This window comes from Mustela erminea, chromosome 17, assembly GCF_009829155.1.
Source record: "Mustela erminea isolate mMusErm1 chromosome 17, mMusErm1.Pri, whole genome shotgun sequence".
NCBI lineage: Eukaryota > Metazoa > Chordata > Mammalia > Carnivora > Mustelidae > Mustela > Mustela erminea.
The window spans coordinates 42,615,077-42,631,049 of NC_045630.1; the positions used below are offsets into that span (position 1 = coordinate 42,615,077).

General features: G+C 50.2%; 1 protein-coding gene across 3 annotated transcripts in view; it reads left to right on the forward strand.

The window, feature by feature from the left end:
• IPO9 (importin 9) overlaps nt 1-6,458 on the forward strand; it is a 55,418-nt gene extending 48,960 nt beyond the window's left edge. For all 3 annotated transcript variants that reach the window (XM_032317506.1, XM_032317508.1, XM_032317507.1), the window contains 9 exons: nt 438-586; nt 1,115-1,243; nt 1,915-2,190; nt 2,450-2,616; nt 3,236-3,369; nt 4,036-4,158; nt 4,593-4,697; nt 4,916-4,992; nt 5,437-6,458. In XM_032317506.1, coding sequence (XP_032173397.1) covers nt 438-586; nt 1,115-1,243; nt 1,915-2,190; nt 2,450-2,616; nt 3,236-3,369; nt 4,036-4,158; nt 4,593-4,697; nt 4,916-4,992; nt 5,437-5,547 — 1,271 coding nt within the window. In that variant the 3' untranslated portion in view covers nt 5,548-6,458. The remainder of the gene's footprint in view (nt 1-437; nt 587-1,114; nt 1,244-1,914; nt 2,191-2,449; nt 2,617-3,235; nt 3,370-4,035; nt 4,159-4,592; nt 4,698-4,915; nt 4,993-5,436) is intronic.
• Nucleotides 6,459-15,973: the final 9,515 nt, after the last annotated feature.

The window sequence follows — 15,973 nt, forward strand, 5'->3', positions numbered from 1 at the left end:
ATGTATATGATTCCTCTTCAACACAGGAGAGCCTGGCAATGAGTGTTTTGGCAACCTTTGAAAGTTTCATGGTCTTCTTAACAAAGTATCAATGGGGATTTTTTTTTTTTCCTTAAGCGTTTGGTTTCATAATCCAGGTTTCACAAGAATAAAAGTCATTAAAGATTTGCCCCAGAAAAAGAGCTGGGTTTCATTTTGGAGTAGCTATTCCAGGCCAATTTCTGACTTAATGAAACCATGTATCCTCTGGCTCTTGGAGAGCTAGCTTCTCTCCTATTTCAGGGTATTCATACGGCCTCACTAGGTCCCAGGTATATGACGTATAAGCAGAGCAGAAGTTGTTAACTTAGGTGAGGGCCAAGCAACAGGCATCATTAAGCCAGAAGCACAATCAGACCATTGGGCCGGGGGGATTCTGTGTGCCTTATCTACTTCAGATCCTGTCGTCGCCTCGCTGGCCCAGGATATCTTCAAGGAGCTGTCCCAGATTGAAGCCTGCCAGGGCCCAATGCAGATGAGGCTGATTCCCACTCTTGTGAGCATAATGCAGGCCCCAGCAGACAAGATCCCTGCAGGGCTGTGTGCGGTAAGTGCTTACCGGGCACCGATGTGGGTGGAGATTTAAGAAAAAGAGCGGGCTTAGGCTCTTCCCATGTCACCTGTACATCCCACCTAACTGATGGGAAGCCGGTGGCATTAGAGATTCGTAGGGTGATTTTCCTGGGCTACTTTGCCCACAGGACAGTGGGAGGCTGTCCTGATTCTTGAGGCTTTGGCGACCTGGCTCTTCTAGTTCCTGAGTTGCCCTTGGTGAATTGAACAGTGCTGTTATTAGACAGTGCCACTGAGTATGTCACCAGACTGTCCACTCCACTGGCATACACCGCCCACCCCCATATCTAAGCAAGCAGCAAGCTAGCGGGAGGAGGCTAAGAGCACTCTCCACTAGCTGATTACTCCTTTCCTTCAGAAACTTTACTTGGTGAAAGTTAATGCGCTTTCTTTGGGTTGCTATGTTGTGTCCATGCAATAAGGATCTTGGATGTTGGGCACCCTCGACCCCACACCCTAGGAGCAGTTCTGATTTTTTTTCTCCCCCTCTTCTCTCCTTCAGACGGCCATTGATATCCTGACCACAGTAGTACGGAATACAAAGCCTCCCCTTTCCCAGCTACTCATCTGCCAAGCTTTCCCTGCTGTGGCACAGTGCACCCTTCACACAGATGACAACGCCACCATGCAGGTATCAGAGCTGTGGTGACTAGAAGAGGGAAGGTAGCTCCCCGGCCATAGGCTTACAGTAGCCTGAGAAAGCTGACACCGTCTCCTGCTTTAGAGATACAGGTCTCTCAAATCCAGCTGAGACCCTGGAATCTGTTATGATCTTAAAGGGTATGGATGCCAGACATCCTGCCCATCTGTATCTGGGTATTGCTACTGTGGATGAGATTACAGACCTATAGACTTGAAGCTCTAAGAAAGTCTTTCCTGACTCAGTAAAGTCGGCAATGTAATAGGCCTTTGGAAATCTCTGGGCAGATAGTGGTTCATATGTTTGTTTGTCTTTATTCTCATAAAGACCTGTAGTGTCCACAATCACTGCTTACATCTTAAACATCTACCAGAGGTAGATCTTCATGGCTAAAACTTAGTTTACTTGGCCATGATCCCTTGTGATCAGAAGTATGATTTTTGAGATAGCTGATTTGGTAAAGCAAGGATTGTATATTGCATGGCTATATCTGTAACAGTAAATTCCTGACTCCCAACTGTATGTGCCCACCACAAACCCTGTAGGCTCATCGCTTTTATGAGACATAGGCCTCTAAGAAAAACATTGGCCCATATAGACCGAGGGCCTCCTGATATCTGTTCCCCCGTCGCTAATCTCATTTGCCGCCTTTGTCTCCCCAGAATGGTGGAGAGTGCTTGCGGGCTTACGTGTCAGTGACACTGGAGCAGGTGGCCCAGTGGCACGATGAGCAGGGCCACAATGGGCTGTGGTATGTGATGCAAGTGGTGAGCCAGCTCCTGGACCCCCGTACCTCCGAGTTCACTGCGGCCTTTGTGGGTCGCCTCGTCTCCACCCTCATCTCCAAGGCAGGGCGGGAGCTGGGGGAGAATCTGGACCAGATTCTTCGTGCCATCCTCAGTAAGATGCAGCAGGCAGAAACGCTCAGTGTCATGCAGGTAAGAGGACAGTGGGGAGCGGGGCTTTGCCAACCTCCAGGTGGTAGAGATGGAAATCGATAGACAGGCCTGGAGGTATTACTTTGTCTTACGATCCTTGCAGAGCAGTTAAGTAAAATCTGTCTATTCTGGCCCAAGAAATACTGACAAGGAACTCCCTGTGTTCTCTGTTTCTTGACTGGCCAACCCCATTCCCTCTCATCTCCAGCTCTCTGAAATTGGTTTCCCTGAAGCAGATGTCCTTCTTGTTACCTCCTAGTCTCTGATCATGGTGTTCGCTCATCTGGTGCACACTCAGCTGGAACCCCTCTTGGAGTTCCTGTGCAGCCTCCCAGGACCTACTGGCAAACCTGCCCTGGAGTTTGTAATGGCTGAGTGGACGAGCCGGCAGCATCTGTTCTATGGCCAGTATGAGGGCAAAGTCAGGTAGGGCCCATATTTCTTCTGTGGGCATTCTGCCCTCTCCTTGCATTTCTGCTTTCCCTGACTTGCTTCACTCATTTTTGTTCAAGGTGTGAAACTGCCCCCTTGTATTCCCTTTTCCCTCTATTTCTTTATTGTTAATCGGTGTCTTTGAATAGCTGTCGTCTTGAAATTTCTAAAACACAGTCAACACAAGTACACTGTATTTTTTTCCCCCTCTCTGCTGGCTAGAGATCCCCCACTGCCATAGACTTCACCTAGCCAAGTACTGCTAGTGGTTTATTCTCCTTTATAAACCCAAGCCTTCTAACTGTGGCTTGCTAACTTCCCATCCTAGACTTGCCTCCCACTGGTTCCCATCACCCCATTGCACTTTTCGGTGTGGCCAGCTATTGCGATCCTTGCCCACCTTAGCTTTGTTCAAAAAGTTCTAAAGTTCTCATTAGCCCATCCTCATGAACACTAAATCCCATTTTCAGTTAAGTTCTCTCATCTCTCCTAATTTGTTGTGAACAGAATTTTCACCAACCCAGAGAAGAGTCTTAGAACATAGTTGCTGATCTCCTTGGAGTGAACTCCAGATGGGTTGCTGATTGACCCTTTTTTGGCTCTTCCTTGCTAGCTCTGTGGCACTGTGTAAACTGCTCCAGCACGGCATCAATGCAGATGACAAACGGCTGCAGGATATCCGCGTGAAGGGAGAGGAGATCTACAGCATGGATGAGGGCATCCGCACCCGCTCGAAGTCAGCCAAAAGTGGGTGATGCTGCTGCCCCTCCAGTCTCCTCCCTAGGGGCTAAGGGGGGGGGGGGCGGGACAGGGATGCACTGTGATCTCGATTTTTAAAATACAGCTGTTAGTGATGGCTTCGATAAAAAGAAACAGAAAGCTGTAGGTAAACAGATCAGAACATATGTTTCCTTCTTACTGCTGAAAATTGGCAAAAACAATCTCAGGGACCCCAACTTCCAGCTTCATTCGGGGCTCTGATACACATTTGAGCATGTCTTTGTTGCCAGATTGCTTTTGTCCTATGACATCAGTGATTTGTAGGCAGTGAGTGCAAAGCTGCCCTCTTCAGCCGTAGGTTTATAATCACCTCTGCTGTTTCTCAAACTGCAAGTCATGGGGACTGGAGTAATGCGCTCTGTACAGTTACTTGGTGTCCAAGCCTTATTACCAGCCAAAACCTATTTCCTAATTCCTGAACTCTTATCTGTCGTAACTTCTGAACTCTGAGAACACCAACCGGAATGAAGTTCTTTAACTTTAAATCCTCTGTGCCAAGTGGATATGGTCCGGGATGGTGGAAAGCCTGAGGGTTGGTGAACTGTGTCTGCTGAGCAGTGCTGCAGGAGGGAGGGAGCCCTGCCAGAGGGAGCCCACGGACAGTCTGTTAAAAGCCTTGCCTTTCCTTTCCAGACCCTGAGCGCTGGACAAACATTCCTTTACTGGTCAAGATCCTGAAGCTGATCATCAATGAGCTCTCCAACGTCATGGAGGCCAATGCCGCGCGCCAGGCCACTCCTGCAGAGTGGGGTCAAGGTGCACCAGGCTCTTACTCTCAGCAGACTTTCAGCCTGGCAGATCAAGTTACAAATGTTCAAATTATCAGTTTGGCTTACTGAATCACAGGGTTTTTTTTAATGTTTAGTATATGCCCATCATGTGGCTAGCTAGCGTTGCTACACACATGATGAGCTGCTCCTGAGGTCCGCCTTCTGAAATCTCTGCAGAGGCTGGGGTGGGAGGCAGCCGGGAGGCAAGCTGCTTACCCCTTTCTGTTCAGTTTTTCTCAGGAGTTTCTCAACCTTTTCTCTACCCACCAGAACACCCTCGGTTCTTCCATTTAAACATTTTGGGAGGGCTTGGCCACAGGCCACATTGCAGAAACCCTTGGGACCCTTCTGTTCTGGCCTGTTTGCATTTGGGAAGGGAAATGTGTGAGCATACTCCAGCTGCTTTCCATCTCCAAGTAGATGACTCCAATGATATGTGGGAGGACCAGGAGGAGGATGAAGAGGAGGAAGAGGATGGTTTAGCTGGCCAGCTCCTATCTGACATTCTTGCTACAAGCAAATACGGTAAGCGGTTTGAGAAGAGGACAGGACAGCCATGCTAAATTCCTTTTCTGTGCACTGGCACCAAGAACAGGGTGCCAAAGGGGAGAGGTGGGCCCACAAGGGACGTTCTTTGGGCTTCTTTAGCCCTTCTACCCCAGCTGTGTGGTGATGCCTCCCTGCTTGGGGTGCAGGAAGGGGCCCCGGCCCTGACCCCTCTCTGTGTTGACTGTGTCTAACAGAGGAGGATTACTACGAGGATGACGAGGAAGATGACCCTGATGCCCTGAAGGATCCTCTCTATCAGATCGACCTGCAGGTGCGCATTTCCAGAGACCGATGTCTTGCAGGTGACGATGTCCCAGGCCCCGGAAACAGGAATATGGCTTCAAACCCATTCATAGTTCATTCTGGGAGCTTCAGGGCAGAGAGTTCCTATCTTGTTAAGTAGTCAAGGGCCCTGGGTGGGCTGGAAGTATTTTAGCATTATACCTGCCAGTATGGCGGTCCAATTTCTTGCAGCTCGGCTATCTTGTGAAAGTTCTTGGGTGAAATATGAGACCTGTTGGGAAAATTTCTTTTCCTTATGGAATTTAGTCTCTGGATTAAGGCTGCACCAGATCCAAGAGTATAGAAAGCCACCCCTCAGCATGGTGGCATTTGTCAAAAAGCCAGTGCTTCCTGTACCACTTGGGGTTCTTGCCCTGCCACAGATGGTGAGCCTGGAAACCCTCAGTGATGCTACTCTTTTTCTTCCCCCCAGGCATATCTCACAGACTTTCTCTGCCAGTTCGCTCAGCAGCCCTGCTACATAATGTTCTCAGGCCACCTTAATGACAACGAGAGGCGGGTTCTGCAGACCATTGGCATCTAAAAAAACGGAGACTTTCTACATCTTCTCCTCCTGGCTCAACCACAAACCATTTTGCAGCCCTTAACTGGCCTCGAGATGTACTTTCTTTTCAACCTAGAGTGGCCTCCTGACTCTTGGCCCTTGGCCTTTGCAGAGTGACACTGACAATTCAGACCAAGCTCACCAGTGCTGTCACTTAGGAATACTGGAAAAAAGGACACTTCTCAAAGACCCCCTGAAGAGACTCCATCTCTAGAAACCTTTCTCCCTATGTGCCCTCACCTCTGTTCCTAGAGCCCTCTGCTGGCCACTCCAGAAACATATTGCCCAGAAGGATTATGTGTTCATGGATTATTTTGCCCCACCTCAGGAGCACAGGAAGTCATGACCATTTATATTCTAAAACAGAACCTGTTTACTTTCATAGGACATCTGATGTGTTCAGATAGGAATACACTTGAGAGATGATTCTGCTTTCTGCCCTCCACCACAGATGCTCTGGGTTCTCCATAGGAACAAGAGCGAGCAACTACATTCTGAGCCCTCTTCAGTGACCTCTCCTTGTCTCCCTCCTACAACACTAAGGCTTCCCTCTCAGAGGAAGTCATCTTGTTTTTGCCTCATTGCATGACACAACCCCTCCCCCCCAACCTATCCTTGTGTATACTTGCACTCACACAAAATAAGCCAGACAGATGGCACGTTGGTTTTCCTTTTTTAGAAAAAAAAAAAAAAAAAAAATGGGAAAAACATTTTTTAAAAGTCCTCCTGACCCAACCATATTTAATATTCCTCTCCCACACATCACCACACAGTCTGATGTTCAAAGGTTACCCCCTCTCCCTCAGGAATCCTCTAAAGTGGATAAGTTGTAGCCCTCAAATTTGCAATGTGTATTTTTCTAGGAGAGTAAAGTAATCTTTACAAATGAATTTAGTCCGCATGGTATAAGGTATCCCAGCATATATACCTTCTGTCCCTTTTAGTAGGAAAATAAAAATTAGGGAAAAAGGAATAGGCAGAGCCATGTAGATACCATATTGTGTTTTAGCTAACCTAGCTCAAAATGATTCTTAGAGAACTAGTATCATCCAATCAAATATTTTTTAATTTTGCCACTTTTTATTTATTTATTAGACAGAGAGAGAGAAGAAACCGCGAGAGAGGGAGCACAGCATGGGGAGCGGGGGAGGGAGAAGCAGGCTTCCCATGGAGCAGGAGATTGATCGGGATCATGAGCTGAGCTGAAGGCAGACGCCTAACGACTGAGCCACCCAGGCACCCCCAATCAAGGGTTTTTAAAGGCGGTCCCTTGGTTCAAGAAGTGAATGAGGATAATAAAGGGAAGGAGGCAAACCCCAGCATTTCCTTTTTTGATAGTGCCCATGCCTGGTGCCCGAGTTTCAGGAGCTATAGAAGATTCTTTAGGTTGCCAGTCTTGCAGACAAGAAATAGAATAGAAAGTGACTTTAAGTCTCTGTTCTTGAGGAAAGGGCCCCAGTTGTGGGGCATTTACTATACAGGACTGTAATGGAAGCTAAGGATTTTGTAGCCAATAGTGATTTCACACCACTAGGTGTCCCTGGTGTATAATTCCCACGTCTGACGGAGCTGGGGAAAGTGTTGAGGTTACTGTCTTTGAAAAGTCCGAGGGTGTGTGCACCGCATGGTCTGCTGCCAGGCAGATTCTGAAACTAGTAACTGCCCCTGCTGTTTCTCCCCCTTGAGATGGGAGTGTCGCTCCTACTGGGGAGATGATAGAAGGTCTGGCCAATTGTTGCTCAGGAAAACCACAGTCAGCCTTAGAAACTCACTCCATAATTGATCTCAAGGCAGTGCCAGTTGGTTTCAGTGCTGAAGGTTTCACAAGACCAAATCAACTCATGATTGTGGCACAAAAGACTGGTCTCATGCCATTCGTGTTGAATTGCTGAGTTTGGGAAGACTTGGGGCTCCCATATATAGACTGATATGGGCCCCGTCTAGGCCTGCTGATTAGGAGAAAAAAAAAAAGTCTGTATCTAGTGCCAAAAATGGTCTCTTGACAGAGGTTCTCTCCCTGATTTGGGGGGAGGACTGGAAAACTTGAGTCCTAAAGGAAAGCATCTTTATATCATCTGGGGGGCCACCCGTGCCTAAGAGATATACTGTTGTGGATGAGAGCAGAGGGTCTTACACTGGTGTGCAGGCACTTCCCGTGCTCCCACAGCATTTCCACATCATCCCATTTAGCCTTTACAGCAGGTACATGGATAATATTCCCATTCTATCGACGAGGAAGAGTTCAGGGACTACACCCAGCATCGGCATGGAGAAAAATGACCTGCTGGAGTCCAGTACTACCGACAGAAAGGAACTCCAGCTCCTACTATCTCTTCTTTTGGCCAAAGAGCTACCTTGGGTCTGAAAAGATTAGGGCCAACCGGTTGGAAGGAGTTGAAGCTCAAGATAAGATAAACAAGGGACTGAGAGAGCGCTGGGCTGCGCTAAAATAACTCTAGGTCTCCAGAGCCTGGTGAGTAACAGCTAGGACACCAAGGGCTTTCCCAGCAGTGGTTTGGGCTCTTAGTGGAAAGAACTGCAGGGAAAATGGAAGAAACAACCAGTAGATGGAGGAGGTGGAAGTCCAGGAACGGAAGGAAGCTGATTCTAAGTCCCTGCCCGATCTGTGACAGTGATCAGGGAATACAGACAGATGACGCAAGCTGATAAATAATGTAACCACTGGGGTTTAATAGATGTTCATTATGAATTCAGAGCAAGGGATGCCAAACTAGACTCGTAGTCTGATTTTGTTAACAAAATCTGGACACGGTAAAATCAAAGCATTAGGGAATGGGGAAGTTGGTTACTGGCCTCCAACTCTCAGATGACAAACGGGCTTATTGTGGAATGGTTTATGCTGTGCCCCAGGGTTCTGTCCTTCTCCTCTTATTTGATATTAATGACAGATGAGGGGGCTTTTTAATGCCTTATCCATTCCAAAAGAGGATATGAAGGCCTTTTACAAATGAAACAGCACTAGATAGGAGAGGGGCTGATCAGATTTTTTTTTAGATAGGGGAGGGGTTAGAATCCCAAGCAGGATAGGGGGTTGGCGGGGGGGGGGGGGGGGGGGGGGGGGGCCTTCTTCTCTCAACCCTTGGGTCAAGACCTGAGCAGAAATCAAGAGTTGAACATTTAACCGACTGGGTCACCCAGGCTCCAGGGCTGATCAGAATTTTAGACAACAGGAACCCCTGGGAAGGATGACAGTTTAGAATTCAAGCAAATACCTCTATAAGCTCTAAAATAGGCAGAATTTAAAGGTAAGGTTGTTTTTCAAAACTGATGAGTATGAAGAGAGTTAAGGATTACAGAGCACTATGCTCTTGTTAGCAATTCTGTGTGCCGGTAATAAGTGTTTATGATGTCAGGAACTGCTAACATGTCCTCACTAAACTCCCGTGTCGTCCTGGCTGGGGTAGCAGACACAGATTGTGTAAGCTCGTTTCAGTCCTCTGTGTCTGTCAGCAATCCTAGAGAGCTCTGTTCCATTATGGTGCTCAAACAGGAGGCTCCCCGACAGACGGCGAGCCCATCTGCAAGAGGAAAACCAAGCACCGGAGGACCAAATCTGTGTCGGGGGAAAGAAGCTTGAGGGAGCTGAGAAGACTCAGGGAAAACAGGACACCGCTTTGGAAAATGAAAGGGCTGTCCAGCGAAAGACTATACTTCTCACCCCAGCCAGGCAGACGTACGACCACTAGGCAAATGATAAACTCAAAGCCAGGTTCTGACCACTATGTGTTCATTCTGCTCAGCAAATACTAAACTTTTTTTCCACGCAAGGCCAGTGCTAGATGCTGGAGAGGCTTGGCCCCTTCCCTCAAGAAGCTAGTCCAGTAGGAGGTCAGAAATAATGCAACAGATGTGGGCAGTACTAAGAGAAGTACTGGGGTCAATCCCCTCCTTAATGGTAACTGGGAGAAGAAGGCATGCAGGGTTACATGGGGAAGGTGACCCTTAAACTGAGCCCTTGCAAGGTGGCTCCAACTGCTCAGGGTTCAGAAGCACCAAATGCCAGTGACTGTTCCAAAGTGTTTTTGCGTTATCTCACGTAGACCATCTAGTCACTACAAAGTGCATGCTTTTTTGTTCATCTTATCTACAGGCTGATGAAACTGCAGCACAGAGTCATTAAATGTTACCTGCCAAAAGTCACACAGCAAGGTGTGTGATTCTGATCCAAGTAGGTTTAGCACTTTTTGACAGTTTTCTGTCATCTCCCCCGTGCATTTGCCAGACAGACGAGGGTGGGGTAGGACAGAGAAAACAATCTTTAAGACCCTCATGGGCTTAAAGTATTGGAATTTGCGGTTCACAGGGCTCTTGGCCAGAAATCAGCTGAGGGATGAGTGGGGACTAGACAAGGAGGGATCCTACAGGCCTTGCCCTCTTCCAGGAATGGATGACCACTTACGAATTTTAGGCAGGGGTGTGGCAGGATCAGGTTTGCATTTTGGAAAGCATTCTGACGTCTGTCTAAACTTGACTAGAAGGGGAGACCGGAGGAAGGAGTGCAGGGGAGAGACCCGAGTGTCAGGAGGAAATGGAGCAGAGGAGGTCAGGCAGGGAAAGGTTGACAAGGGAGAGTCCATGGGCCCCGACGGCCGGTAGAGAAAGGTCTTCCAAAAGCGACAGCTGATGGGGGCAGGATTCAGGTAGAAAAGTGGCCAGCCTCAAGTGACTGTTAATAAAATTCTACCATTTGTGAATGATTTAGCTTTCTCTGCCAGACTGGTACAGGTTCACCAGCTAGCTAAGAAGGACCCTCACACTCCTTTTGTTTGTGTTAGGGATGTTTTGTTTTGGGGCTTATTCTGTTAAGTTTTGTTTTTTGAGTAGGTGAGAAATGAGTGACAGGACTGTTGTTTTCCTAAAATTGCAAATCTCACCGGATCCTTTAGACCTGTATGGTACCTATGACTTAATGGCAGTGTGCTGCAGGAAGAGAAAAGGAGGAACACAGGCCTGAGTGGAAGGCCTAGGAAGTCTCCCAGGGCTCGAGTGGCTCCAACGCGGCATGCTTGCCTAACTGGAAGGTGAGGAGGAAGCTGTGGCAGGTGACATCCCCTCTGATCCTTGGTTTCCATATTTGTAAAATGGAGAACTAATACCTACCTCAGGGTTGTAGTTAGAATTAAAGATGACTTCATTGAAGCACTTCAAATGGGAGAGAGTGCTTCTCTCTGTGTCCCCCCGCCCTCCAGAAGCTGGGAGCTATGTTTGGCTCCGTCTCCCTGACTCACTGGATTAGAATGACTCAGTTCAGTTTCACAGATGCTGCTGCTAAATTAGGGTCTCAGTGAGCCTTCGGGAGGCCAGCTCCGTGAGGAAGAACTGCAGCGCTGCCATCCTGCCTGGGAACAGGATAGAAACAGGTGGTGGCTGCAGCTCCTACCTTCCACCTGCTAAGCGGTTTTTCTGTGATGAGCCGCATGATTATGTTATCGATGTATTGGCTTGCTTTCCCTAGGTTTTTTCCCCTCTGCTTATTCCAAGAACAGAGCCAAATTTTTTTGCATTTCCTTGCCTTAGTTGCTTTTGCAGAGTGGAAAGCAGAGCTGCTTGAGGACAGCCATGCTTCTGGAGCTTCTGTAACAGCTTCAGTGCACAGGATCAGAGAGGAGGAAGCGGGGAGAAAGAAAGGGGAGGGGTCCCAGAAGAGAAGAAGGAGCAGAAGTCCATGGGGCCTGAATGGTGGAGACCCTGCCTGGATCCTGCCAGAGCACTTGGGGACGGGAGGACTTCTAAGGAAGAAGAGGCTGCACGGAGTCCCTGGGGAGGCAGGCTGCTGGGCGCCAGGGCTCCAGGGAATGGTGTCTGTGTCTGCGACCCCCAGGCCAGGACTGCTGGACTTGCCCACCCCTGAATGGCAGAGGATAAGGCCTGCAGGGCCCACCCTCAGCACTTTGCATTGTGTGAGATCCCAGAACCTTTTCATGATCCCAGAAGGGGAACTGATAATTCCCCTCCACCGGGCAGGGTAGAGACTTGGTCTGATCTAACTGGAGGGAAAGAAAAGCAATGCGGCGTTTCTCTTACACCTGGCCTTGTGATTGCGGATCAACACCTGCTCTCCCATCCCTCACTGGCTTGGCTCCCTTGCCTCATCCCTGACTCACGGAGTGTCCCTAGCAAGAGCACAGAAATATATGTGGAGGCAAGAGGGTTGGGCTCCCGCCCAAGCTCTGCTAGTGACCTGTTATATGACCCTGAGTAAATTCTTTTTCCATTGAACAGGGAGAGACAATAGGCCAGAGGGCCTCTGCCAGCTGACTTGAGGCTTCTAGTGGGTTTGACTGAACCATAGCCCATTATAAACAAGGAAGCCCAGCCCATAGGGTTTAGGTGGCTTGTCCAAGTTTGCAGAGCAAGTTAAGAGACAGGGAAGGACCCACGCTCTGGTTAGGGGTTCAGAGTGTGAATTCTGGAGCCAGACTGCTTAGGTTTGGATCCTGGCTCTGCCATCCACCAGCTGGGGGACTTTGGGCAAGCTACTTAAATTATCTGTACCTTCATTTCCTCATCCACAGAACAGGTATAATAATAGTATCTGCATTAGGGACTCATTCTGAGGATTAAACTCAACACAGTACTAAGCACTGTGGAGCGCTGCCTCATAGTGAGTAGTCATGGCAGCCATTGGTCTGATTCCAAGCCCAAAGCAACTCTCACTACCCAAACTTGTCCTTGTAGACCCTGTCACACCAGCAAAGGCCCTGTGCCCCTGTCGGTCTGAGAGTCCCCCCTGTGCCGCTGATTAACAGGACTCAGATGAAAACAGAGACCCAGGGTGGAAAGGACGAGCTGAGGCCCACGTCCCCAAATCCTTGCCAGGAGAGGGAGTGGGGATAAAGGAAAGAGCTGTAAGCAGAACCGTCTTCCTTCCTTATCCTCAGATCCCAAAATAACACTTGTCTGCCCCCACCCTGCCCAGCTGCCAGAGGGGCAGTCTGAGTAAGGTGCCATTTAAAGATAACCTGGCCCTCCCCGTCTGCCCTACTGGTTGGGCTGGGCGCCTCAGGCCAGGCACTGGCCGCCTGGAACTGCTGCTGCTCCCACAGCCCTCTAGGGCAGGCTGTTCACAGCTGCCACCCAAACGAATCCAGCTAACCCTTCCTTTCCTGAGGCCCAGGCTGTAGAAGTTCTGCAGGTGCCCTGGGCCTCTGCAAAGAAGCAGAAGCCTGGTATTCTGGGGGCAGGTGACTCTGCAAAGGCATTGTTAAATAGTGCTCCTTTCTACCAGGAGCTGGCTGGCCTGCATCGAGGCTGATCCCCACTGTCTTTTGCCCACCCCCAAACCCCTCCCACCAAGAGGACAAACTTGAGAGTCACAGTCTTCCATTTGCACTGAGAGAGAATAAAGCTAGACACCAAGGAAGACCTTAAGTTGCAAGAGAGATGTTTGTTTATTTGGGGACAGTGAGAGCCAGGAGATCTGGTTCCTTCAGTGCCCAGCTAAGCCATGAGAACTTGGCCAAGTTTCTTCTGGGGCTCTCCTGGGTCTTGCTCTCCCTAGCCCTGGGTTGCAAGGAAGAACCAGTGTGTCTTTGACACCCTAGAGTGGGTGTAATGAGATTAAATCAATGAAGAAAAGGCTCAGGGTCCTCAGGAAGAAAGGAATGAGTAATTACCTATCTGCAGGAGGTGACTGTGCCGGAGGACAGCTGGGAGCTGGAGGACTGGAGAAAGCATGGGACTAACCTGGAGGCAAGTAGGGGAGAGGAAGGGAGCTTATCTCACAATGGCCCAGAATCCCCCTGAGCCAAACCGCTTGGCGGGGCAGAAGCCTCTGAAATGGAGGCTCCAGGGCTGTGGTCCTGGGAAGGCAGGAAGGCCCTGGGAGAGCGCAGGCCTACTCAGTTGGCTCTGATTTGAAGAGGAGCAAGAAGGGGGTGGGGAGGAGCCCTGGGCTGGTCATTCAGCCCAGCGGTGAGATGACTCAGCAGCAGGCTCGCTCACTCGGGTACCACAGCCCCAGGCAAAGCCCAAACTGGGTCACAGGCATGGTCCTAGGCCCTCCTCTCTGCCCGGCTTCCGCTGCCCTTCCCCACTCTAAATATCCCACTCTCTTCCCACATAGACTACTGCTGGGGATAAGGGCTGGGTATCAGAGTTTCCCCAGGTACGTGCTCTGTATGCCAAGCATAGCGCGGAGCACTTTAGACATGTTCCAGGAGAGGCAGGCGGTGGACTGCAAGGGCCTGGACTTAGAAGTCACAGCAGCTCACCTTCAAATCCCAGCCGGGGCAAGCTGGGAAAATTCACTTCCGGCCCCTGTACAAGGGGCAAATTCATCTGCAGTATTAGCTGTTAGCAGTACTATGATCATATTCCAGGCCCCCTGGGGAGAGCCTGCTACTGGCAAAGTTCATATTTTGTCTCATCTGATCAGAGATTAATTACTGTTTTCCTCTCCTTTTCCAGGAAAGAGCCTCTGCCCCTCACTGGAGCCTGGGAGACTGGCGTGGTGAGGGGAAGAGTCTCCCAGGTGCCCTGAGTGGACGAGGTGCAGTGAAGCCCCTTCAGGCCTAAAAAATTTAGACAACCCCCTTCTCAGCGCCCCCTGTCCCTCTCCAGTGCTCCCACCCAGCCTCTTCCCATTCCTGCCCACTTCCATGGCCTCCGTCAGGACTCGGGTCCATCATCAGGACAGAGTCAGCCTCAACCCACCTCCAGGCTCTCCCAACCCTGCCCGTTCTCCCCCGGGGCCTGCCCCCAGCCCTTCCCCACCCTCTGTCTCATTCTCAACACTCCCATCCCGCGGACTGAAAAGTTCCCCTAGAATTTTACAGTTAGAAAATCACTGATGGTGTTGTGAGAACTGGGTGTCGTGGCCAGCTGGAAGCTTCAACCAGGGCGAGGTTTGAGGAGGACCCGTTGGAGAGAAAAGGGGGAAAGGAGAAAAGCAAGAAAGCAGCTAGAAAAGGATGAGTTTCCGGAAGCATGTGGCTTGGTTTTGTTTGGTCTTGTTTAGTTTTGTTTTACCAGGAGAGACTTGAGATTTCCGTTTTGCTCTGGGGAAAGAAGCTGATAAGAAAGGAGAAACTAAGGACCCCGAAGAAAAGAGATAAGGCGGAGAGATCAGAGGGGGTCTAGAGTACACGTGGGAGGATCAGCCTTGGACAGGAAGGGAGACAGTCCTCGCTCTGCACGTCAGTCTACCTACAGTCATTACCAATGGCAAGGGCTGGGTGACAGCAGTGAACACAACAGCCACAGGGTCACACGCTTGTGGAGCTTGCGCACTGGGAAGGCAAAGGGCAGACTGTCTAGGGGGTGGTCAAGGGCGAGACGTCTCTCTGCACCCCTCTGCTGCTGTGTTTCTGACTGGGTCCTGCACGGGTACTTATAATCACTTGCCCACTCCCCCTTCCCCCATCAGACTACCAGCAGCTACCTGGGGCAGGAACCAGTCCTCTCTTACTCCAGCTCTCAGGTTGGGTGTGCTAACACACACATGAGCCCCAGACAGGGCAGCTCGTCTTCTGGCCGCCCTTCCTAACTTATTTAGGCCCTGCGGCACCTCCCCTGCCCTGCCCGGGTTCCCTCACCTCCAAACACCGGAGAGACTCACTGCACACCCTCTGCTGTCAGGAAGGGGAACCCACCTGGATTTAGAAGACTTGGGCCCTGCTGTTGTTGCCTCTGCCTCTCGTGGGCTGTATTATCTCTGGCAAGTCCTACAACTCCCTTGAGTCCTACTTTCTCCATCTGTACGATAGGATTGATGAGGACACCTGTCACCTGTCGGCTTCGCTGAGCTCACTGAGTTGGGGAAACCCTCTCATGAGCTACCTGTCAAAGTGCTTTGTAAGGGACTGCACCAAGGCCACGGCTTGAGGTAGGCTTTCAGTCTGGTCCCTGGAGTGACAGGCAGGTCGTGGTCAGGGTAGCCCAGGTAGCAGCGGGCATAGTGACATATATGTCACATGTCACATAGTGACATATACTGACAGTATAAATTTGTAAGGGGATTAACTGGCTCCCCCCTTCCACCAAAACCACTGTCTCCACTGTAATTAACTCTTGCCCTCCCTATGCTCCCCTAGCCTATGCAGGATTTCTGCAGGACTGCTTTATGAAGAAAGGAGTTTTTGAAGGGTGTCTAGCTGGATGGGGTCCAGGTGGCCCCAGCCTGTCATCCCGACTGATGAGGCCATAGGCTGGTGCATGCCAGCGCTGTCCACTCAGAGGGGGAAGGGGCCATCTCAGGGAACCAGTGCAGCTGGCAGAGTCCAGGCCTGTGGGCACCGCCAGGGACAAAGCCGCTCTGAGCTGCCTCTCAATGGGTGCCTGTGTTCTGGGAGTGGGGGCGGGGTGCTCTCAGGCTCTTTTCCCTCTTCTCCCGCCCCCCGCAGGACGTCCTGGACTGGACACTGGGGCAGAGGAGGTCCTGCAC